The sequence below is a fragment of the Copidosoma floridanum genome, unplaced genomic scaffold, assembly GCF_036245765.1.
Source record: "Copidosoma floridanum isolate Cflo_tuat_1 unplaced genomic scaffold, Cflo_Japanese_pri ptg000016l, whole genome shotgun sequence".
Lineage (NCBI taxonomy): Eukaryota > Metazoa > Arthropoda > Insecta > Hymenoptera > Encyrtidae > Copidosoma > Copidosoma floridanum.
In genome coordinates this window covers 9,151,795-9,176,795 of record NW_028321893.1, presented here as the reverse complement: position 1 = coordinate 9,176,795, position 25,001 = coordinate 9,151,795, and the positions used below count along the sequence as shown (strand labels likewise).

Here is a 25,001-nt window from a genome sequence, read left to right as displayed (position 1 = left end):
AAAGAGGGGATCAAGTATGATTAGAAGCATGTATGTGAGTATATTAACATTAGAAAAACAATTGCCAGCTTTGCTGCACATATTTGTACTCCTCTCACTTCTCTGAACTTCTCCCCCGGTAACTGAGTGAACGTCCTTAAATGAAAAAATGACTTCAATCACGAATGAAAAAATTGTGAAAGAATAAAACACAATAAAAAGTAGTTGTTGTACTGGTACAGTACAAAAGATTTTTTTTTAATTTTTAAAAATTTTGAAAAATATGAAAAAGTTGTATAAACAATTATTTGTTAATTGTAAAAGTAAAAAATTATTGATGAGTAAATAAATATTAATAATACATAGAAAAATTTCTCTGCTAAAGTAAACAGATGCACGATTTCAAGACAAAAAAGCCACGTTTGGTATAAATAGGTGGATCCGTTTTTTTACAAATTTCAAGAAAATCACCATTTTATGACTTATTTTCGTAATTCAATAACTTGCATTCAAATTAATATTGAGAGCTAAAATTTAGACCAAAGGTAGGTATTGTAGTTAATAAAATACGTATCAAATTCAGCTCGATCAGATGTAATTTTTTGTGAACCGTCGGCAAAAGTAAAAAAAGCCCTTTTAGTACAATAAGTGTTGGCGCATCTTTAAAAACAAGCATAATTTCTGCAAACACCTTAATATTCCAAATTGAATTTATGATGACATTGTTCTACAACTTGGTATACAATTTAATTAATATATAATAAATCATCTGTTAAATTTTTGTGAGGCTGGGGCTTCTGGCGAGTAAAATATTTTTTTGTTCATTTTTTGTTCTTTATAAGTAAAAAATGCTCTCTGTATATACTTTTAAATGCTTGCAAATAAATAGAAGGTGATTTAAGCGAACTACTGAGGTGTTCGTGACATGTGAAAATAAAATGGCCTTGTTTTCAATACAAGAGGAGCCTATGGCGTATTTAGGTATTTCGGTTTAAAGCTTCTTCATAATTTGTATCCTAATGTGTAGGAATTATGATGTTATGGTGGGTAGCCTTCGACATGTTGCGTTTGCATGCTCAGACTGTCTACTGTAGCTCGTCTCACAGAAGGTGCGCATTTAATGCATTCATATGTGCGTTCTATTAGTATTTTTTCTGAGATATAGCTTATGTTCGATGAAATGGTTAAGACATTTTTTTTACTAATATGATCTGGCTCATTTTTTTATATGCTGGACTTGTTCAACTTGATCGTCGAAAGTGGTATAACAATTTGACTTATTCCTAAAAAATAGTTAGACACTTCAAATAAAGGCCCTATAGATAGAAAGATAGATTTAATTAATATCTAATCTAAAGAAAACAAATTGAAACCTTTGAGAAATAAAAATGATGGTCTTCATAACAAGATAGATCGTTCACATAAAAAAATGGTGCATGGCAATAATAATCTTAATATAGGACTAACAAAAAGAACTTTAAAAAACAGTTGAAACCACCATTTGATAAGCGCCTGAAACAAATTTACTACATTTTCAAAGAAAGATCTTGAGGCAATACAGGAATCGATCAATTACAAGAGAATCCATCACGGCTACTGGCTTACTAGCTGTCGATGGAGAAGCAATAAAATAAATACTAAATAGAAGTGTAAGTGTGACTCATAATTTTACAAATTTTGCTATTAATTCTTTTGGAAATTTTACAACAAATTTGAAATATAATGAAACAATTTGTTAGTTACACTTTTTAAAACAGGTGCATCTTATTAGAAATTGATAAAATCAACGCGTAAATAATCTATTTATTTATACATACAACACAATTTATAAATACATTCATACATATAACGTAAAATACACATGTATGTATACATAACGTAAAAATACACATATATACATAACATAACGTATAAGCTCCTCTTGTCATATAAGCTTGTGTACGTAAATATTACACCTTGTATGAATTTGACGAATGAAGTTCGTTTGTGCTCTTAGTATGATGCTCATGGAGTTATATGCGCCGAGGTTCTCACTGGTAACTTTCTATCGCTTCGACTGATTGCTTATAGAGGTATAAATATCCTTTTCAAATAACACAAAGATAACCTCATTTAATCTTCTCTTCAATAAGACTTTTGTGTCCAGTGTATAAAAAAATTTTTATTGGATAGTGAAACTAGTATAAGATAGTCATAGCACAAGTAACAGTAAAAAATTTAAGAAAGTTTTGGATTGTTTGATGATAGAAAATACCTCTGCAAAAAACACAGAGAAGGTTCAAGTCAATACTGATGATAATAAGGGTTGTTCTGGAATCCCAAACAACACATTTGAAAGAGCTTGTTTAAATACCACTCAGCAAAATGAGTTTGAGAAAACTATGAAAGATAGTAAAATTTATGATAGCACAAAATTTATGATTAGTGAGATTTTAGTGTCTCAAAGTCCTTTTTATAAGAAGTATAAGATATTTAAAAGGAAGAACAGAGCCTTGCCCTAACACATAAAATTTGGATATGTATCGGCGGAATATCTCATGGCGTTGCAAAAGAAATATCTTGACAATCAATATTTGATTAAGTGTTCAATAATTCCATTGCAACATGCAAAGTGTGCCAAATTGCTAAAATAAAAAGATTGCCTTTTAGAAGTAGGACTGAGAGGGCAACCAATCTACTTGAGATAGTTCATGCCAACACAATGAGCTCTATCAGTAAAGTTACTCATTCAAAAGGATACAAATTTATAATCGTATACATGGCTGACTATGTATGATTGACGATGGTATACTCTGTAAAAGTAGAAAGGAAAGCAGGATTTTGTGTGGACAATTTAGTGACTAGTGCACAAAACTTGCTGAGCATAATGCTAAAATTTGCTATTTGCGAGCTGACCAGAGCACAGTGTTTACAGAAATTCAAACGGTAAAAATTCTAGAGAGGTTAAAAGCTGAGCTTCAACTGACATTTTCAGACACACAGTGTAGATGGTTTTTCCAGGTATATTTTATGGCTAGAAGTTGCCTCAACAAATGATGATCCTGTAGTTACTGCTTATTATTATCTTAATGCTAGTAAATCATTAGAACTTACGGCCACCATAATCCATGCAGATAAAGGTTCTGAAAATACTTTGATAGTACAAATGCAAATAGCTTTGTGAAGTAGTCATGGAGATAAATTATCTAATTAGAAGAGTTTTATTAAAAGTAGAAATGTCAGGAATCAATGGATCAACTTTTACTGGGGTAGGCTGAGGCAACACACAGATAATTTTTATATTCAACTTTTCAAAAGCTTACATGAAAGGAACCCTTTCGATGGGAGCAAGCTGCATATCAAAATTCTCCAGTATTATTTTGGAGGCATAATTCAGAAATATCTGCTTCTAGCGGAAGATTTATGAAATAATCACCTCAACAGAAAGCATAATGATAGAATCGGTATTGGTGAAAAGCCATTAACTTTATTTAATTTACCGGAAAAATTAAATAAAAAGAATTATAAGAAAAAAATACCAGTTCAAAGTATAGATAAACTTTTTTACCGATTTAAAATCAAACTGATACTAATAGATCCTGCTATTAAGGAGCTGATAAGTATCTTTAAATCAGATTTTTTATCAGTAAACGCACCTGAACAAGCTCTATCTTTGTACGTTGATATTTTGAACTTGATAAGTGTATATAATAACAATTAATTTATGTTTAAGTATATACATTTTTTTTTATTAAGTTAACAACAAAAACTTTCAATCTCTTATTCGGTCGTGAATATTAATTTGTTTATAACGATTTCTGTACCTCCATGTAGTAACATTCATATTAAGTTACGTAACACTTTTTTAAAGCAACAATTCTCTGTAACAATTTTCAATATTAGTCACTATATTATAAATCCATACGAATGTTTAACCAACTTTAAAAAAATATTTTTGGTCTTGTTGTTTGAGACAATATATAATCGTTAACTATGTAAAAAGTAAGTTTGCAATACATACAGTTTCGTTATGTAGAAATTATAATAACGATTTTACGTAATGACTGAGATTGTTGAACTGATTCGTAGGATTTGATAAGCATAAAATTGAAAAAATAACTTAAGTACTAAGGAACAAGTAATTGCGACTAAAAAATTACTGAATGAGTAAAAATTACTAAATGTAAACTATGAAAAATCTAAATGCAAGGTTTTTATGATATCTAATAACGTGCTGACTTTGGACTTTTTTAAGAGGATCAGGTTCAATGCACTGACTTAACATAAACTGTAAATTCGTAGAGATGAATCACGTTTTTATGAAAAACAAACAATTTTATTCAAACGTTCCATGAAAAAGCCACTTCCGATATTCTATATTTTTGCCCCAGAATATATCTCAGTAAGAACACACCATAGTAACCCTACATCTGATTTGAGAGTTCCTGCTTTGTTTTGTAAAAGGATCTCTGGAGTCATATAAATAGGCGTGCCATGAAAATTTGATCCGACGCCACAGTGGGCAGAAAAGCCCAAAAAATGCTCAAAATTCGTGCTTCCAATGGGTATTCACTCAAATCAAACGATTGTTTCATTCGTGAGATGATATCCTGCAATGATCCGAGTCCCTCAGACGTGTAACGACTTTTTACATATATGTTTTTTAGGTATATATACGGCAAATTTTGATAGTCGAAATACTCTGGATGTATAAAACGTTGTTAAAGTAGACCAATTTGTACAAATATGGGTATACAGAGGTTTACAGGTTCGCTGATCACGAATCTGATGTCAGAATGGCCAATTTCGATACGGCGGATCCAAGATGGCGGCGAAAATTATCAAAAATCAACCGATTTGTACCAAATTTGGTAGTCAGGAGCTTTTCGGGTCGCTGATTACGAATTCGGGGTCAAGTTTAGTTTAGAAGGTGATTATGGATCGCTGATTATGAACCCATGGTCCAATTAGCCAAGTTCGAAACATTGGATCCAAGATGGCGGTGAATATCATAAAAAATAAACCAATTGGTACAAATTGCAGTAAGATTCAATTCACTTTATTTCAGAAAGCCCAAAAACAGCTCAAGTTCCTGCTTTTTACGAATCCTCACTCCATCCACCTAACTTTGGGCTTATTTTGTTCCTTAGATCTTGTTGTTCTTGTTGTTTTTGTTGTTGTTGTTTGGGCTTGTTTTGTTCTTATACTACAAGGATCCAACTCTCAGGGTTAAAAAAATCTGTTCAGTACATGCAAATGAGGTGTATGTACATATATATAATTATGGTGAATTCGAAGAATCAACTGGCTTTCTATCGATAAAGACAGAATGTAATTCGAGTACATCCATATCTTGGCCTTTTTTTGTTAAATTTTACTTATAAAAGCACTTCTTATTTTTTTAGCTGTCAAAAACCTGGAAAAACGTTGTATTTTGGTATTTGGAGCATTCCTCTCCATTTATTGGACAGCAAATAAAATTCATTAAAACCTATAGTCTATTTGATTATAAGAAAAACGTATCAGACTAAAGCACATATCTTATATTTCCTTTCGCTAAATCGATAAATAATTTTTGTTTAGTATCTTACAGATCGCCCCTCCTCTCCCTTTAGAAAGTTTTGATTGTTTTTTGGACAGATGAATTTAAAAGTCTTTTAAGATCTTGTTTATATAGCCTTTAACATTAAAAGCACGATACATCTACTTCAATGACAACTTTATACTTTTCCATATATTGATGCAAACCTGTATATGCACTATATGCACTATACTTTTGTGTATTATTCTACATACAACTACTAACTTATCCATGTTAAATCAAAACAGGTTTTTATCATTCACATTAGAGATTTAAAAATAGTGAAGAATTATTCAATGAATTCTGGCGATTGATATTAGTGTTTGGACTCCGTATTTCTAATCTCTTCTTTTCATTCTATTTGGTTCAAGATAGATTTCATAGAATCGGATTGGAGTTTTAATTTTTTATTCGGCATTAGGCAATACTGACTTTCAAACCCTAATCTGAATTGTCTATATGTTTGTATTAATATACATTTATTTAATTCAGTACAAATATATACGGTAGAAGGTGTAACGCATTTATTTGAACTCTTATCAGTTGATTTTTTCATTAAAAAAAGAAGCGATTCTCGTGCATTTCAGTTGTTAATTTATTTTTATACATTCTAAGATCTTATATTACAAACTTCGTTCATCACTATCATCATTCTTATCATCACAATTATCATCATTATGAGTATTATCACTATCAGTATACATTTGATCTCCACTTCATGCATAATTCATCGTCGTGTCATCTCTACATTCATCATCCATCGACGAACTATCAATTTCTTTGACCAGAGACAGGTTTTCTCCTGTTGTGTTTTTAGATTTTAATAATGATAGCATTTCTTCTGTCAGGATCTGTTTTGTTCCTTGAAATTTAGCTCGAGACATAGAAAATAATGGATCGGAATATATCATCAGCCTTCGAAATATGTCTGTATTCGTCGCAATCCTAATATCAAATTGATTGTATGTTTAACACATGTACATTACATCAATCTTATTATTGTAATTATTAAAATACAGAAAAACTATTCAATAATTTAACGCTTCTGACATATAAAAAAAAAAGAGCTGTTAATAATTGTAAAACCGTTCCCTCTATTTTCATAAATTTTATTTGCTGTCCGATAAATGGAGAGAAATGCTCCAAATACCGAAATACAATGTTTTTTCAGGTTTTTGACGGCTAAAAAAATAAGAAGTGCTTTTATAAGTAAAATTCAACAGAAAAAAGCCAAAATATGGATGTACTCAAATTACATTCTGTCTTTATCGATAGAAGGCCAGCTGATTTTCCGAATTCACCATAATTATGTATATATATGTACATACACCTCATTTGCGTGTACTGAACAAATTTTATTCACCCCGAGAGTTGGATCCTTGTAGTCTATTATCCAAGGAACGAAATGAGCCCAAAATTAGGTGGATGGAGTGAGAATTCGTAAAAAGTATAAATTTTAGCCGTTTTTGGGCTTTCTGGAATGAAGTAAATTGAATCTTACTGCAATTTGTACAAATTAGTTGATTTTTTATAATATTTGCCGCCATCTTGGATCCAACGTTTTGAAATTGGCTAATTGGACCATCGATTCATAATCAGCGATCCATAATCACCTTGTAAACCAAACTTGGCACAAATCAATCGATTTTTGATAAACTTTTCCGCCATCTTGAATTTGGCTAACTTCACCCTGAATTCGTGATCAGCGACCCAAAAAACCCCTGAATACCAGATTTGCTACAAATCGGTTGATTTTTGATAAATTTTGCCACCATCTTGGATCCACCAGCTTTAATTTCGCTAACTTGACCCCAAATTCGTGATCAGCGACCCGAAAAACCCTAGAATACTAAATTTGGTACAAACCAGTTAATTTTTGATAATTTTCACCGCCATCTTGGATCCGCCATGTTGAAATTGGCTATTCTGACATCAAATTTGTGATCAGCGAACCTATAAACCTCTGTATACCCATATTTGTACAAATTGGTCTACTTTAACAACGTTTTATACATCCAGAGTATTTTGACTATCAAAATTTGCTCTATATATACCTAAAAAACATATACATAAAAAGTCGTTGCAAATCTGAGGGACTCGGATCATTGTAGGATATCATCTCACAAATAAAATAAGCCCAAAATCGTTTGATTGAAGTGAATACCCATTGGAAGCACGAATTTTGAGCATTTTTTGGGCTTTTCAGCTCATTGTCACGACGGTTGTTTGTAAGGCTCGTGGCATATCTACTAATCTGCTCAATCCAAAATCGCAGAGCTTTTTCAGAAAGTTTTCATTTACTTTAATATCATCTCTATGGATGATTGGAGGAGGTAAATTATGTAGAAAAGCAGTAACTGTACACACTCATCAAGCTATGACATTTCTCTTATTTTCATTTAACTCATAACCTGCTCTTCCATGAATTAATACACTTCTCGAAGTAATACTATTGAAAAATTCCGTGACTAGGAAAGAATTGACTTTTTCTATTTCTACCGCCATGAACGATATTATGTTTGGATAAAAAATCTTATCCATAATCATTATTTCTCTTAGTATGTATTTATTGTTAAAATTTAATTGCATCAATTTAACAGCAACTTCGGTACCATGCCAAGTACCTTGCAACACTGTACCAAAAGATCCTTTTCCTATTATTTCCACCTCTGCAATTGTTTCTTTTTTAGAACCTATAGAAACGCTCAATTTTAAATATTGTAAAGTTTTAATACTGTCATTAACTGCATCTTCTTTTGGGCACTATAGATATTTTTCCTTCTACTTCATCATCATTCACTGTATACTAAATACTAAGTTTCTTGGAACTCATTACACCAGTATTTTTTCTTTGAGGAGGAGAGGTGAAACTGAAGATTTTTTTCCTGAAAATCATTATCCTCTATAGGCTTAGGAGCCTTTTGTTCTTGGGAAACATAAACTTTTTTAAACTTCAATGAATTAATTGAATCAAAGTTGAAGTTGGGTGGAGTGCTATTGAAGCTGTTAGTATTGGCTACTGGTAAAGCTACTATAACAGATGTGCTGGTACTCGTATCAATTCTTGTATTGATTTTGCTTGTCAAGATATACAGCTAAAGGTTACTATTCACAGATTTTATTGAAAGAGAAAATTTTCAAAAATCCGATTTATAACCGTTAATGTTAATAAATTTTTCAAAAGCTTCTTCTTGAAAATTACTTAAGTTTACTTCAAAATTATCTTTTGTTTCCATTGCATATAAGGACAGTTTTAGAAATTCATTGTAAGTCTTATTTTTATCAAGAGTTACGGTCTTGATTCCTTCAACAGGCTTCCTCATCTGTTCATATTTGGTGTCATGTAGCCCTTTGTGTTTCCAACATATGTGCAGCTTACAACTAGTCTTTTTAGTAAGTAACTAAAAAAAGGGATTCGATCAAGTAATTGAAGATATTCATATTAAACAAGTTTCATAAAATTGTACGTAGAGATAACTTCTTCGGAGAACTGGATTTTCGATAATCATTTTCAAAGCCATCACTTTCAGTTAAAGCATCAAGTATTTCATCGATGATTTGACGTTTTTTGCTTGTCATTCCTATTGGTGGCACTAAAGAAGCTAAGAAAGCTTCTAATAAAAATTAAAACCTTTTGTGTAAAATTATAATAATAAGTCTACACTTTAAAGTTTCTGGACAAAACACTATGTGGTTCAGAACTCCAGGTACAATTTTAATAACGTCTTTATCTAATTCGCAAACACATCTTTCATCATTTACATCGTAGACTAGAGTTGTAGCTTTAAAAAAGACAGCTCTAAGAGTATCGAGTTTCAAACGTTAACCTTGTACTGAAAATTTCGTTGATAACTGGTCAATACTAACACGAACAAGACTCATTTTGATATAATGTGGAGCACTACTTCTTTCAACAAATTATCACTTAAGCATTCACGCTCCTAAAAAAAAAGTCACATGTATACAAAAATCTCGGTTTTGTGTTTTGATTCAAACGAAAAAAATCAGTACTCACGAAAACGAGAACGAATTTTGCTTATCAACAACTAAAAATCGACTATCCTAAGCCGGCATTTGATTCCCTGTTCATTGACACCAATCCATGACAGCTGATTAATTCTTGCGGTTGGCCAGCTGTTTTCAAAAATCAGCAAACATCCTCTGATGGAACAGTAGCCGAGATTAGAAGAAACTTTTGAATGGCGAACTGCAATAGATTATGAATAAAGGATTATCATAAATTGACCGTAACCTCTAAAGTGGTGAATTTTCTGTTCGGTTCACTTACCAAATTGACAATTTGTTGTCAAACCACAAAGTTTAGGCTTTACAACTGTAAAGGATGCAAGTACTTTCACTCTGATTTGGTATCATATAGTGAAAAAAGCATTAAAAAAGTATTGAGGCGGTTTCTCTTTGTTGACGGACCATAACCACTTACGACATGTCACAAGTGGTGCTGCACACTACTTACATATGGAGTGATGGTACATATAGGCTTCAGTATAGAAGTTAATAGGATTACAACACTCTGTTAGTATTATAATATCTTGCGCTCTGCTGCCCGTGGATCTGTTGTGCGAAAATATGGCTGCCAGAGCAAGTACTAAGATAAATGTTAGTAAAAGATTGAAACACATGACTAAAATCATAGATCATTATGTCAAAGAATGTACTATCAGAGAAAAAAGAAGTGTCAAATATATTTTATCCTAGAAGCAATTGGCAGATATTTTTAGAAATCTTCTGCCATTTGAATTGCATGAAAAATCAACACAGAAAATTTTGAGTACGAATCTCATTGCATAAGTGAAATGATTAGATCTAAGATAATAAAGATAATTAATTAAAATGTAAATGGATAGTGACTGTAAGTCTGTGAACCAATTCTGTTTTATGTGTGTTTCAGGTCATCGGTATCTATCGAATGAGTAAAGCCGAACTAGCTTCTACCATCAACTGTCTGCTTATTGAAATACTTTCTAATAAATTTTTATTCTTGTTTTCATAGAGAACGTGTGAAATATGTATTTTGCGCTCGTAGTAAAGTTTGTCTGTATATGTGCAGTACTAAAAATTTTAGATCTAGTGGCGCTGCATAACTGCTTCATGCATGGGTAGCTTTAGTTTATTTCAGTGCAGTTTGTCAATTTATGCAAATAATCTTATTTTCGTACTCTTTAATGCCAAATTCTCACTTTTAATTTCAAAGTTGTTGGTACTTTCATAATAATAGCTTAAAAAAGTTCATCCTAATGATAGAGCAAATCAAGGTATTTTCCATTAAATTAAAGAGTTTTAGTGTTCTATTATCGCGCACCCATCCGCATTTAACTATGTAACACTAATAACTTTTTCTTCTGATTATTATTCGAATTTTTATGCATTAAGCCGTAAAATTTTTTACTGAAAAATATTTTATCAACTGTTAAATTTTTTGCACCTTCAATTCGTTCCATTGTGAGTGAATTAAAGTAATTATGTTATTAATCTTCTGATTCTGAATTTTGGTTACTATGTAAGAAATCACTTTTATTTCTAGGTTTAATTAAATTATCTATAAAAAAATGTTCAAATTTATTCCAAATTTTTTTATCTTGAATATATTCCGAAATAAGAAATCACACCAAAAAATGTTCTAATTAATGAGAAAATATGACAGTTATAGTTTTTTTAATGACATTATCAAATTAATAATCATTCAAATAAAAATATAGTTTACTTTAAAACAATAACAAGTATTCTTACTTAGAAAATTGGAAATTTTGTTTTTATGATGACTTGAGGGTCAGTGCCTAAGCACACGATCAGTAAGAGCTAATTTTGGGAGTACGAATAAAAACTCCAAAAAACTAGGTGTAGTTTTGAGCAACGTTTCGTTGGTGTTAACTCCAACCTCATCAGGTTCACTTTATTAACAAAGAAAACAAAAACAAAAAACACAACAATTTTCGTAAATTACATTGGAGGACCACTGTTTATAAATATTAATAATAGATACTCACGTCTATATCGTTAAGACGATCGTTACAGACTGTTGGTCACCTTAAACGAATAATGTAAATGTCGAACATGTATGTATTTCTATATATACATATAAACAATTAATGTACGTTTCTTGCGAATATAGATAACGTGTGTACATATTTAAAAGAGATTACTTATAAGATCTTTGTATATGTTATTGAGAAACAAGGTATCCTTTTTTTTGAGAAAAATTAAAGTTATGGCTGAATTCTTTCATGTGTGAAATGACAACAAGTTCATCTTTCTTTGCACTTTTGTGTTCGTTTAGCTGTTTTTTCAATGCTCTCTTTGTCTCACCTACGTATGATGCAGGGCAAGAATCGCAAAAAAAATGATACACAACATTGGTTTGATCGAGTTTATCAATTTTGTCCTTTCCAAGAATAATAACACTGTCCAATTTGTTTTGAATAGTAAGGTAAAATTGTATATTTAATTTTTTCAAAGTTTTAGAACGAAATTTGAGAAATAACGGGTTGTAAGGGATAGAAATTTTTATTTTAGCACTTAGATCGTCATTTAGAAAAAAGTTATTATTAGTATTTGTTATTTGGTGAAGTCTTCTTAATGTATTTTTGTATAAAAAGATCAGTATAGTCATTATCGCGTGAAATCCTTTGAGCCAAGAGAATATTCTTCCTGTGGAAGGATTTATCAGATAGAAGAATCAGTAACGATCGTCTTAACGATATAGACGTGAGTATCTATTATTAATATTTACAAACAGTGGTCCTACAATGTAATTTACAAAAATTGTTGTGTTTTTGTTTTTGTTTTCTTTGTTAATAAGGTGAGCCTGATGAGATTGGCGTTAAGACGAACGAAACGTTGCTCAAACTAACACCTGATTTTTTGGAGTTTTCATTCGTACTCCCAAAATTAGCTCTTACTGATCGTGTGCTTAGGCACTGACCCTTAAGTCATCATGGAAACAACTGAGAGGAGAACGACATGTTCAACAAACGACATAATGGAAATTTTGTTAACTGTAAGGGTTTTAATTAATATTTATTTTAATTGCAACCAACATGAATCAATTTTTGTAAATGTATCATTGGGTAATGGCGATATATATATTTTTACATTTAGTACACGGTGATTTTGAAGGGACATTTGACATGTCCCAATCTAGTTATTCTCAGCTTCCCTTAAAATAAAGTGAAATTCTTTCAATTTTTCCCGTGTTTTCTTAAGGTTAAATATTAGATTGATTTCCTTCAATCCCTTTCTACTTTTCTCAGCCCTCTCCTAATTTGTGGTCCTTTCTTAGCCATCCATCGATCTCCTATTATCCCCTCAGCTCCTTCACCGTTTCTAAATCCTCCCTCAGCTCCCTCCCAAGGTCAGGTGAAATTAGTTCAGTTTGTCCCTCATTTTATTGGGTTTGAGTTTTCAAGAAATCCTCTTCACCATATTTGTAGCAACACTTAGCCTGCCCTTAGCCCCCACATTTTTTACAATCTATTTACTCCCCCCCCTTAGGCCTCCCTCATTCATATAATACCTTCTTGGTCTTTTTTATCCCCCCCCCTTCAATATCAGCTTTAACTGTTTAAGTTTGGGCCATTATCTATTTTAAAAAACTATCAATTTATCTCCTGCCACATAATGCCTTCTTAAACCTTTTTAGCCTAGCTACTATTACTATGAGATAAAACTACGACGGTTCATTGGTGGTTCTAATAAGTAAAATTTTCTATTTGGTTGTTGTAGCCTTACAACTCCTTTTTAACGTTTAATTTAATAAATTTAGGAAAAAAAATACTTTCGTTATTGTTTTGTTTGACGAATCAAGTTTTCTGTAAGTGTATGTTAGGCTTGTGAAAATATCAAAACAAAGTATTGTGTTTATTTTAACTACTTTGATAACTAGAGTGGCGTTGCCTCAGTGGTAAGTTGTTACTGATTTAATGCTGTTCTAGGGGTCGTGGGTTCGATTCCCGGTAAATGTAGATTTTTTCAAAAACTGTTTTCATCAGGAAGAGTACCCATGTAACTCCGGCTTTTTTGGGGCGGGTTTTTCCGTGGAATTTTCCTTCATAGTAATTCCAAGGTTTTTTCCTTGCCCCACAGGTCTTTGGGCCTAGGTGAATGCGAAACAGTGTTAGGGCTATGGGTATGGGTTAGCGAATTCGATTTGCCAGGCAGGGATCGCCGGCCTTACCGGCGAGTAGTCGTCCCTGAAACATGGAGCTTCTCCGGGGTATGCTAATTAGCCTGGATCCGATGTTTTGGCAGAGAGCACTGACTTAACTGGCGAGGAGTGGAAATCCTAAAATATAGAGTCCTCTCCGGGGAAAGGCTACACAGTGGCGAGTGGACCCGAAGCACCATTGGTGCAGAGAGTGTCAGCTAAACTGACAAGGTATTTCACTGGAGATGCTTGCACTGTGCCCATGAATTAGGTATAACACCAGTAAAAGGGTTGGAAATGGATGCGGCAATAGACCCCCTTACATAGGTGGTGAGTGGGTGGTCCCGGCCTACTAGGCCAGTACACTGCCATGGTACCCCGGTAAAAAAAAAACTTTGATAATTATGTATCTATTTAAACAATTTGTAATAATTTTAGAGTAAAAACGTACTGTAATCCTTATAAGTTTATTTATGATGTTATAAAACATGTATAAGAACATGATACAGTTTTATCAAATTCAGTCCAAAAATAATAAAGAAGCTTACAAAACGTTTTTACAGTAGTTCTCGTTAGTATATCTATTTACAATATAAAAACAACAACTCTCTTTCATTTTTTTATTGAAAGCCCAATCTTTTGTCTTCAACTTAAGATGTGTTAGTAGTTATGAAAATGCCAGGACTGAAGATAATTGTTTTTCAAATAGAATAATACTTTATGATTAGGCACTTTCTTTATCGAGTGTCATTTATTTTTTTTAATTTAATTTCTAATTTTTTTAATAATTCTAATTTCTTTCGTGTTCATAATTTTTACTGCATTGAAAAAAAAAATTTTTTTAAATAAAAGGTGAAAAACGATTTGGGTTAACAAGAAAAATTTTTGGTTAGAATTACTGTTGAGATGAACCATATGTCATAATATTTTTTAGCTCTTATTTTTTAACAGAGGGCATTGTTCATTTCAGTAAGCTAATAAATTATTCTAACTTATATCAAAAGACGTAATTTTGAACTCTTTGAGAATTGAAGAGAATTATACTCTCTCTCTCTTTCTTTCTCTCTGCCAACTGATACATATTTTAATTATTTTCAATCTTCTCACTTCTGTGGTACGTCACATGTAATATATGCACCATGTTTCTTTTTTTTTTTTATCATACATTTCTTACGAAATGCTATAAAAGATTTTATGTAATTTCCTATGTACTTTTAATGCATGTTATGAAAAAGGATTGTAGGCTGATAAGCAATGTACTAGATTTATATTGATTTGTACGTTAGCCTAAGCTAAAGTATCGTAATATTCATTTTAAAATTATGAAATGATTTAGAATTCGGAATCAATAGTTTTTAAATACTAATTTTTCAAGCTTCCGTTAATCTTAGAGTGTAAAGGAATCTACAATACTAAACAGTTAAAAATCACTTCATCGCTGGTGATCCGATGATTTTTGCAGATCAAAAATTTGTCTTAAATGGTACCTTATCTTAAGATAGAAACGCAAGATTACTTGTAACTTTTCAGTTTGCACTGAGAGCTTTGGTAGATGTCAAAATGCATTTTTCTGACCTGTTGGAGCACTTGAAGCGTTGTGGTCATCTTGATTATTTACACAAAGTCCTAAGCTATATATGGAGAGAATCACGTCAACTGCTCCAGCGCTGCTGTGTACGGCCCGCGCGAGCGTAAAACACAACGTTTTTAACTCGTCGCTTCGGTCTAAAAACGTCAAAAAAAAAATTATCAAAATACGTACTCTTACGTTTTTTTTTCTTAAATTTTTAGTGGTGGCATCCGTTATTTGAAATTCTGCCTATATAACCTCGAAAAATGCAAAAGTTCAAAAAACACGGTATACCTTAATGATCTTTAACCTTTGGCATTTTTTGGAATATCTACATCGAAAGATGAGACTTTTTTACGTAGAGGTTTTTCGTTATTACGTAGTATTTAAACGATGAACGAGGCGGTGTGAGCCGCTGCGTCCGTGCTGGCAGTGGGTCCGCCGTGTGCTGTCTGCTACGATTAGATTAATCTTTCCAGATATATATGTATATATCCAGTAATAAATTTTTGGATGAAATTTATTTATTTATTCAATAATTTTATAACAATGAATAAATAGTAATAAATTTCCATGAAATATTCAATATTAACATTTTAAATGTATTCAATAATAAAAACACGAATGTTTTACTTAGTTTTAGGTTTCTTTTAAGTCACACTCGTTTTACATCTTTTTAATTTTGGAAAGACCCACTTTAACGTTCTCATTCTCCGCTTTATATAAAATAAATAATTTAATTAAATTTTCCAGTAGTAATCGTTTTTTAACATATATCCGTGTACCATCACCCTGTTTCACTGAAACACAATCTTTCAATCCCGGCATTAAACGACTTACACTGTCATTCTCATAAAAAATTTTTATGCAGTTTTTAACGTTAGTAGATAAAACATTTCCCTTTTTTTATCGGGTGATGTAAAAATGCCATGTTCAGCAACTAAATCTAAAGCTTGTCTAGCTTCTCTTTTCGTACAACCAAATTCTTCTGTAAGATCTCTTCGGTACCAAAATTTTGGGGCGAGAGTGAGCAACGTGATTCTTTCTCGCTTATCATTTGATCATAAAAGTTTCTCTATAGTTTTCTCCAATACTGCGATGCCTGTATTAGCATAATCTTGTATTTTAGACGTAATAAATATTATCATACAAAGCAACAATCATAAAGTTTCTTGCGATGTGAAAACCGCCACGGTTAAGTATGTTTGTTTACATCTAGTCAGAGAGATGGTAGCAGACAACGCATGGCGGACCTGCTGCCAGCGCGGCCGCAGCGCCTCACCCTGTCTCCTTCATCGTTTAAATACTTCGTAAAAGTGAAAAACTCCTCTTTTTTATTGTTGATATCTACGTAAAAAAGTATCATCTTTCGATGTAGATAGTCCAAAAAATGCCAAAAGTTGAAGATCATGAAGATTTAACGTGTTTTTTGAACTTTTGAATTTTTCGAGGTTATGGAGGCAGAATTTTAAATAACGGATGCCACCACTAAAAATTTGAGAAAAAAAAACTTAAGAGTACGTATTTTGATAATTTTTTTTTTTAACGTTTTCAGACCGAAACGACGAGTTAAAAATGTAACGTTTTACGCTCGCGTGGGCCATGCGCAGAGGTGCTTGGGCAGTTGACATGATACTCCCCATATTTAAGGTCCACTTTTTAAGTCCAAGGGTACTTGATCCACACCGATAAAGTACATTTTCTTTTTAGGCGAGTTTCATTTAATTTTTATACGTAAAATCATGCTACAGTACCCAATATCAAGAAATTTCTCCATCGCTGGGGATCCAATCATTGCTGTGAATCAAAAACTGGTCTCAAATTTTATCAAGATCCTCAAAGTAAAAAGACAAGATTACTTACAAAATAAGAGATTCTGAGTGCACCTGGTTAGTTTATATTAACGCCTTCAAAAGTTTTTAGTGCAAATTTCTCCCAACCATAATAGTTGCGTATGAGCCAATTTATTCAGATTCATAATTTTTGATTTTTTAAATTCATTTTTTAATTTACACTGTACCTTATGATAAGTTCTGTTATTTTTTTATAAATACACAGTAAGAAATACAAAAATTTTAAGATAGCAGTGGTAAGGATATATATTTAGGAATAAAAATTGATCCTGCAGCACAGTATAACATAAAAAATGACCGAGTTGTGACTTCAAAAAAATAGCCAATACGCAACTATTGAGATAGGGAAAACTACAAAATATTATACTGGGAGCTTTTGCTAGTCTGCGCATAGATTCACCAGGTTCGTTCAAATCTTCTGATTTTAAATGTAATCACCCTTTTATTTTTTTTTTTAAATTTTGTCGCATTTGAGATAATAATTTTTTACCTACAGCAATCATTAGATCCCGAGTGATGAAATTATTTCTTACTGTTTGGTACTGCAGTTTAATTATAGACTTTAAGAACAAATGAAACTTCTTAAAATCAATTGTTTTAAATTAACTAATACTTGTTGAATATACTTACCAAGTCTTTGTAGCTAACGGACAAAACCGGTATTTATGAAAATCTACTAAAATCATGATAGCCCTTAAGTGTAAACATAGACTTATTTTTACAAGAGACATAATGTACGGTATGTTTTAAGGATATTTGTAATGATTAAATGACAGATTGCTACTTAAATAAGACTCAGTAGTGAAAAACAGCTAATACATAAATATTAAATAATTTAGTAAATTTTAAGTACAAAATGTTAAGTGTCAATACCAGTTGTATCAAGAAAAATTTTTTATTTTATACAGTTCCCCATAAAGAATATAAATTTTGTTTTAGAAAAGTCAGGTTCCATGAAAAAAACTACCTTTAAACAAAAATAAAACTTATGCAAGTTTAAGATTATTGTTAGCACAGATATTATATATACAGACTAATTACGTCCAATATTTTTCCAAAAGGCAATAATTCCTGCATCATTTTTCTACCCATGTAATTATGAGTAATCAATAATAACTTTTTTTATTACATGTCTATATCAAATTCTGGCATTGTCAAGAAAAAAGATCAGTAGGTACTATTCAAGTTAGAAATTCAAACAAAATTCAATTTATAAATATGAAAATATCTTCAACATCAGTAAAAAAATAATGTTGAACAATCGATATCTTAATTCAGAACAACTCACACTATGAATAGATAATATTTTTGAAAACCAATCTATGATAGGTGCGATGAGGCTACATGATGATGATGATAATTAATCATAGTGACAGTTAAAATAATAATGACGATAATTGATATTGTGATAACGACAAAAGCGATAATGATGATAATAATGATAATTTTTACTGAAAATATTTGTCACATGGTATATTTTCTACACTTTCAGCGAATGTTTATTTGTATAAATCATAAAACAGAATTAACATCTGGAAGTAAATGGGTCTTAAGAAAATTTTGGAGATTAGTGACTTTAACTGTTTATTAAACAATATATTAAAATCAATAGAATATTGTATGAAAAAATAATTATAAAGTGATAAAAGATAGTCTGATAAATATATTGAGGGGTCCCGTGATAGGGAAAGGATCTGAAAAAGACGTGTAGGGCCACGACCAGGTGCGAAAAAACGCGAGGATGGTTGAAGGCAATTAGCGGTTTTGGCGGGGAATCACGTCCAAATTTCTTGCAATATATAAAGGGCCATACGTAGTAACACGTATCATTAATAACGGCACTTATACTATATCTAATTGTAAGACGAATAAAGAGAGAGGGCTATATCATGGAACCCAATGACGTCCGTTTTTAGAAAAGAATGACGGGGAACCGACGCAAACGACAGCGGTTGAATCGAAAGTTAAAACGCATGCGGCTACAACTAATTGACTAACATTTAACAAAAATCACAAAACCTCATGAAACAACGCAAAGATGCTAATAACCCCGAGGCCCCAACAACTGAAACACCATGTCAAATTGATGATGATGCTATTAGTGTTCATTTCAATGAGCCTTGTGAGGATTTGGATGACCTCGATACAGCCTAGGCTGGGTATCTAAATTTTATCTTACTTGTCTCCAGGAATGGGTCGTCTGGTAAAAGTTCCTTTACGTACTCTTGAACATTTACAACGTGCTCTCAAACAGGTGGAAGTTCTCCAGGCCAAGGACCAACGGCGCACGGAGAGGCGACGTGTACGTAAGAAAAGGCGATTGCGAAAACTTTACTACGGGCAACGCGAACTTCTCTACAACCAACGGGAAATGTTGATGTCAACAGCACATCGGCGAGAAATCTCGACCCAAACCAACGAGCGCGATTTCAAAAACGAAAGTTATAGTCAACAACCAAGGCTTGAGGGTTTGGAAATTCGACTACAAAAGTTTGACCTTCAGCAGTACAATTGGAAGACTGGAGATCTTATTCTTTAATTTATGATTAACATTTTGTACGTTACCAAAGGAAGATGTCTTTTGCATACCCGCTTTCTAGGCAATCGATTATTTGGGTACTACAGAAGATAACGAGAGGCCTCATCGATTGAGAACAAAATGATGTTCAACGACAGAGAGCTGATACCAGCAACGGCAACGTCTCAGATAGTGGTGCACGTCCTCTTGTTCTGATCCAATTGTCATTGACTTAACGGATGATAACGATTGCACACCATTCTCGTCGGAAATTAGTGATTCGAATGTATAATCCCCGGCCCGAGAAGGAATGCACGAATGTCGGCGTACCTTGGGATTTGATTTTCAAGATGTCAAGGAGATACATCTGGATGAGATTCCAATCGAGGGTGTTGATACAGAGGATTCTGCTCGTCAAGTCGTAAAACCCTCTGTAGGAGGCGATGCGGGGTCCCGTGATAGGGAAGGGATCCAAAAAGGACGTGTAGGGCCACGACTAGATGCGAAGAAACGCGCAGATAGTTGAAGGCAATTAGCGGTTTTGGCGGCTTTAAATAATAGAGGAGAATGGTGCGATAAAAGGGCGAGTACGAGGGAAATTAGGAGCTTTTCGTCAACGAGCTCGCCAAGCTCAAGCGGCCGTTCCAGCTTCTGGTAGAACCATCCCAGATCGTCATCGCGTACCTCGTGGGTGATCAAGTTGAGACCATCCCGTTACGTCCTGGCTGGTAACCGTGAGTAAGAGGAATCGTCATCGAATGGTAGAGTGTTGCTCGCGAATCGTTTATTTTCTACTATTCCTCATTGTAGAGGTAGTAAAACCCTTAGTGGTCGCCTCGCAAATGTGCCTCATCTCATACCAGGAGATTTCGATTTAACTTGAATAGTTCTCTTGCCATACCGTGTAGTTTAAATTTCGAGATCCCATTGGACATTACGTTGCGCTCCTATTTTGTTTAGAAAATTATCCACTTGGATTGGATTGTATTCAAAAATCAAATAAACATATATTAAAATTGATGTTACAGTATAAGTGCTGGATTATGCAAAGTTATTAGCCGTTTGTAAAGAAACAAGTTTGTTTAGTTCTAAGATATTATAGGAAAACGATTTATAATTTACACATTGCGTCGTGATCATAAATTCGCTATTAAGTTTATTTTTATTTTCCTACTCATGATTGATGTTCGGGCGATTTCTTGGGATCGCTGGTCATTCCTGAACGAACGGATTTAGAAATGCAAGATTAACTTTGTTTTCTTTTATTGTAGTTTCAACAAGCGCTTATTATCCAATATAATTTGAGCGTCATTTTGTTGTTTTATTTTAAGATATTGGCGAACTAATATAGCAGTGTTAGAAATAATAAAGAAAGATCACGTGAAGAATTGTGTAGTGAGATCCTTTGATTTTTGGCAATAAGGAATATTTTGCTCCCGATGTTTTGTGAATCATTATCGAATTATTAGTAGAGACATTACATAAGATATTTTTGTAATAAATTTATAAGATTTCGCATTAAAATTATTTGTAAATACAAACACAAGTTAATTGACCTATACCTCTCCCTATACAAGAAACACCACACAATATTAAAATTTTTTTCATCCTACGACACTTGGTCTTTTGCTTGATTCACTACGTAAATTTTGTATTGGTGCTGATGTCAATATGGGTCACGTTGGATAAATAAAAATTCGTAGTATTGAATACCAAAGTCATTCAATATTTCGTACTTAACTTTATTACTAAAATAATTTTAAGCCGAAATCTTATAAATATGCAAAATCTAAAACCTAATTATTAAAGTAGTGAAAAAACTTACGAAGAAAAAAAAAAAAAAAAATTTATGTTCAAAGTGACCCCCTTTATTTGCTGGTCAATGAAGGTAGATGCAAATACATATAGTTCAGGTGATAAGAGCTTGTCTTTGTCGGGTAAATGATATCATTTTTTAAATTCTGTTGAATTCTTGACGATTCAAAAATTTCGTTTTTGTCGACAGTAGAGATGGATCAAGAAGCGATTACCAAATGGGAAAATAGTGTAGTGGGCGATAGAGGGGGAGGTGTGGGGGACCATTATGGGAGTGAGGGCAGCATTTTGAGATACAATTCGATTAAAAATCAGGAGAAAATGAGCAAATAATCACATTAATTCAGGAGAAGCTGAGGGGTAACGGAGTAGAGTTGAGTGGAGCTGAGACTCACTTTTGCCTATACAAGCAAAGGTGCCGTATGTGGACATTATTGATAAAAAATGGCTTAAGGGTTATTGTAAGGACAAAACTGGACTCATCCAGATAGTCCATATAACTTTTTAATGTTATTAGTATATATCTTGAAAGCATGTAAAATTCGCAAAAGTCATCTTTTATAAACATAATTTTCTATAGTACATAGTTGTAAGAATTTTGATGGTTTCTAAGCCCTCTATCTACTCCTGGCTTCCCCTGGCTACCCCTATCTGTCCTTGGCCGCCCCTATCTGCCTTATCCGTTCACTGCCACCCCTGGTATGATTATTTTATTTAGCTTAATTTTACTTTCTAAAATTAACATTTTTTTAATCTTTTTTGCCCTTATTATCCGCCCCTATCAGCCACTGGCTACTCCTGGTCAATCTGATAGAATTTTTATAACCTTACTGTAAACTAGAATAAAAAATAATATCATGTTGCTGCATTGTAATTATATCTTCCCAATTCATTTTACTTCCAAGGTACTGCCATCGTGCATTAACTTTTTAAAAAAATTACAATACAATTTTGGACGTCATTGCAACGTTATCTTAGTATAGTATTAAATAATATACAAATTGAACTGTTACGTACAGTATAATGTAAACAAAATTAATTGAATATGCAAAATTTTCTGTATTTTATAGTTGTAAAGATTTTAATGATTATGATTATTAGCGCTTATTAACATTTGATTTGAAAAATTTTTTATTAAATGTTTTTATCAAAACAATATTTTTTTTGTTATTGCAGGGACTGGTACAAATAAAAACTGTTTTTTTAGAGAATAAAAGTTAACGATTAAGAATTTTCTGTATTAAGAGTGTGTCATGGGATAACTACTTCATTAGTGACTTTTTTACCTCTAGTAATTCCTGCTTCAAAGTCGTATTTAAATAATTTAAAAATTTTTAATATTATTTCATTACGCAACTCATCAGATATACTTAAATTTCTGATTCACGTTACTATTGATTTTTAAATGTTGCTTATGTTGTGGAACTCTTTTATTCTTAAAAACTTTTGTAAGAAAATTTAATCAGATTAATTGACGTTCTTATAGTTGCATAGTCCATACTATATAAAATTGTAACATCACCTTTGATATTATTTAAGACTTCAATATTTAATAAAATGATGTTTTTCTTGTATGTTGTTAAAATTATATTATTTCAAGAAGTATCATTTGTTCATTGGTAGTATTGTAAATTTTTGAACGAACATTGTGTGTGAACCGTTCACAGAGAATTGGAATCCTCCAAACTATTTTTCACAATTCTACAATTGTTTCAATGCTCAGTGTACTATTTCTAAAACTTTTTCAGAAATTACACTAGCTCCATCCTGAATTATTACATTTGCTTCTTGAAATACTTTTCAATCAGATGCTTTGTATAAAGGTGCACTTTTTATAATATTCTTATATAATGGCAGCCGAAAAGTACGATGACTAGTGATGCCTTAACGTATTAAAATTGACGCAATACCTGTCCAAGCTATAAATAGAACATTTTTATTCATAGATGTATTGAGTACATCTAAATTTTGTATGGTAATAGTTTACCAGAATCTTCTAATTCGTATGTAAATAAGGCTTAATGTTATTTTTACAAATCGTTTTAAAAATAAGTTATTTATCTTCGTTCAATTTATCGAACGTAGATTTGAAACATTTTTTACTTGAGTTCCTATCTATTTGTAATACTTTATTATTTTGTACTAACATTTTTTTAAATATTGTTTCAAATTAAACAAATTAATGTAAAATTTATTTTATGATTTTAAATATAGTTCTTTTTACGTTACATGTTCTAGCTCAGTGTACAACGGCTTAAATACTTGGTTTTAACCTCGCGATTGCGGCATTGCAAAGGGCTAAAAAGAATTCATGAATGCATAAGATACCTGAATTTTTTCTTCAGCTTTCCAACAGTGGTCTCAGCTTTTTTAAAAATATTCATTTAACATAAAAAAAATGTATAAACTGCAGTTTTTCTTAAAGAAGGGAAATTTTAATATACTTTTAATGCTTTCAATCAAAAGAGTAGGATTTTTTACGTGAGTACAGCAATTTTCAGAATACTGTTCCTTGTTTTTCTTGAAATATGAAGCGATAACGTTGATTACAAGTGGGAGTGTCGTCGGGATGCCCGGCTCGATTCAACCTGACACAGCGCTTATCTTTATTGCATTACTTGCAGATAATTTTTGTTATACATATATTTAACTAAAACAAATTATTTATCTATTTACACCTTTACATATTCGCATTGGCATGGAGCATAACTATTACATTTGATTGTTTACGTTTCTTTGCTTTTGAAGCTTTTTTGCAACTATACCCGAAAGTTTTTATGTACTTACAACTTTTGCTGTCCAGATCCTAGTACCAGAGGAAAGCCGCAGACTTACTTTTCGTACTTCTTGCTTCCAATTTGCACCAATAACGTCACATGCATTCTTACCATGCGAGGTGGAAAAAAATGCCGTTTGGCTTAGATTCCAATGCCTTTTTTGTAAAATAGAAGTGTGAATGAATTTCATGAAAGTATGCCTTACTAATATACAAGCTCTTTTGCTGTAAACGATTTCATTCTGCAAGAAAACTCTTTCATCAAATCATTCCGTAACTTAGAGTCTGGGGCGAGTGTAAGTAAAATAATTATATCTTGTTTCAAATCTGATTGCAAACAATTCTTTTTATTTATTCCTGAACAGCAATCCCAGCTTGGTAGTACTTATCGCTGCATTCTACTTTTACTTTTTTAGATTCGGAAGTAGGAAAAAGATCTGATTTACGTTTATAAATTTAATAACTGCTACACTAACGTACTCGGGCTGCTTCTGGTAGAACTGCTTGGAAGTAGCGCTTAAATAGTTCGTTTTACCAAGAGGGTTTGCGCATCTTAATCAAAAGATTAATTCTATGGTAATTAAAAATAACGCAGAATTAACAATAAATTGTTTTGTACATCGAAACGTATAAAATATCACAAGGTTGTGTAAATACCATAAAGTTAAGGTTTCAGGTGTGGATAAATTGACTTAGGTAATGATGATAACAATAAAAATATTAGATTTAACGATGTCAATAACGATACTCATAACTGCAGTAAACAACA

At 32.2% G+C, this 25,001-nt stretch overlaps 2 protein-coding genes across 5 annotated transcripts in view; one reads left to right on the top strand and one right to left on the bottom strand.

Annotated features, from left to right (window-relative positions):
• Positions 1–25,001, top strand: part of trc (Serine/threonine-protein kinase tricornered) — a 952,993-nt gene that overhangs the window by 896,441 nt on the left and 31,551 nt on the right. The window lies entirely within an intron of this gene.
• On the bottom strand, positions 4,333–9,118 carry LOC149374671 (uncharacterized). Its single transcript, XM_089592388.1, has 3 exons — positions 9,007–9,118; positions 7,973–8,232; positions 4,333–4,500 (listed from the first exon to the last, which is right to left on the bottom strand). Exons 1-3 carry the CDS (start codon positions 9,116–9,118, stop codon positions 4,333–4,335), a joined length of 540 nt encoding a protein of 179 aa, XP_089448514.1.

Bases quoted from the DNA above. Each gene is read 5' to 3' on its own strand.
- LOC149374671 (XM_089592388.1), bottom strand. From the start codon at position 9,118: ATGACAAGCAAAAAACGTCAAATCATCGATGAAATACTTGATGCTTTA. The intron at 8,233-9,006 runs GTACAATTTTAT...GCGTTTCTATAG, and splicing joins TCCGAAGAAGTTATCTCTAC to GTTCTAAAAAAGAAACAATT. The intron at 4,501-7,972 runs GTATTAATTCAT...ACGAATTTTGAG, and splicing joins ATAGTATTACTTCGAGAAGT to CATTTTTTGGGCTTTTCTGC.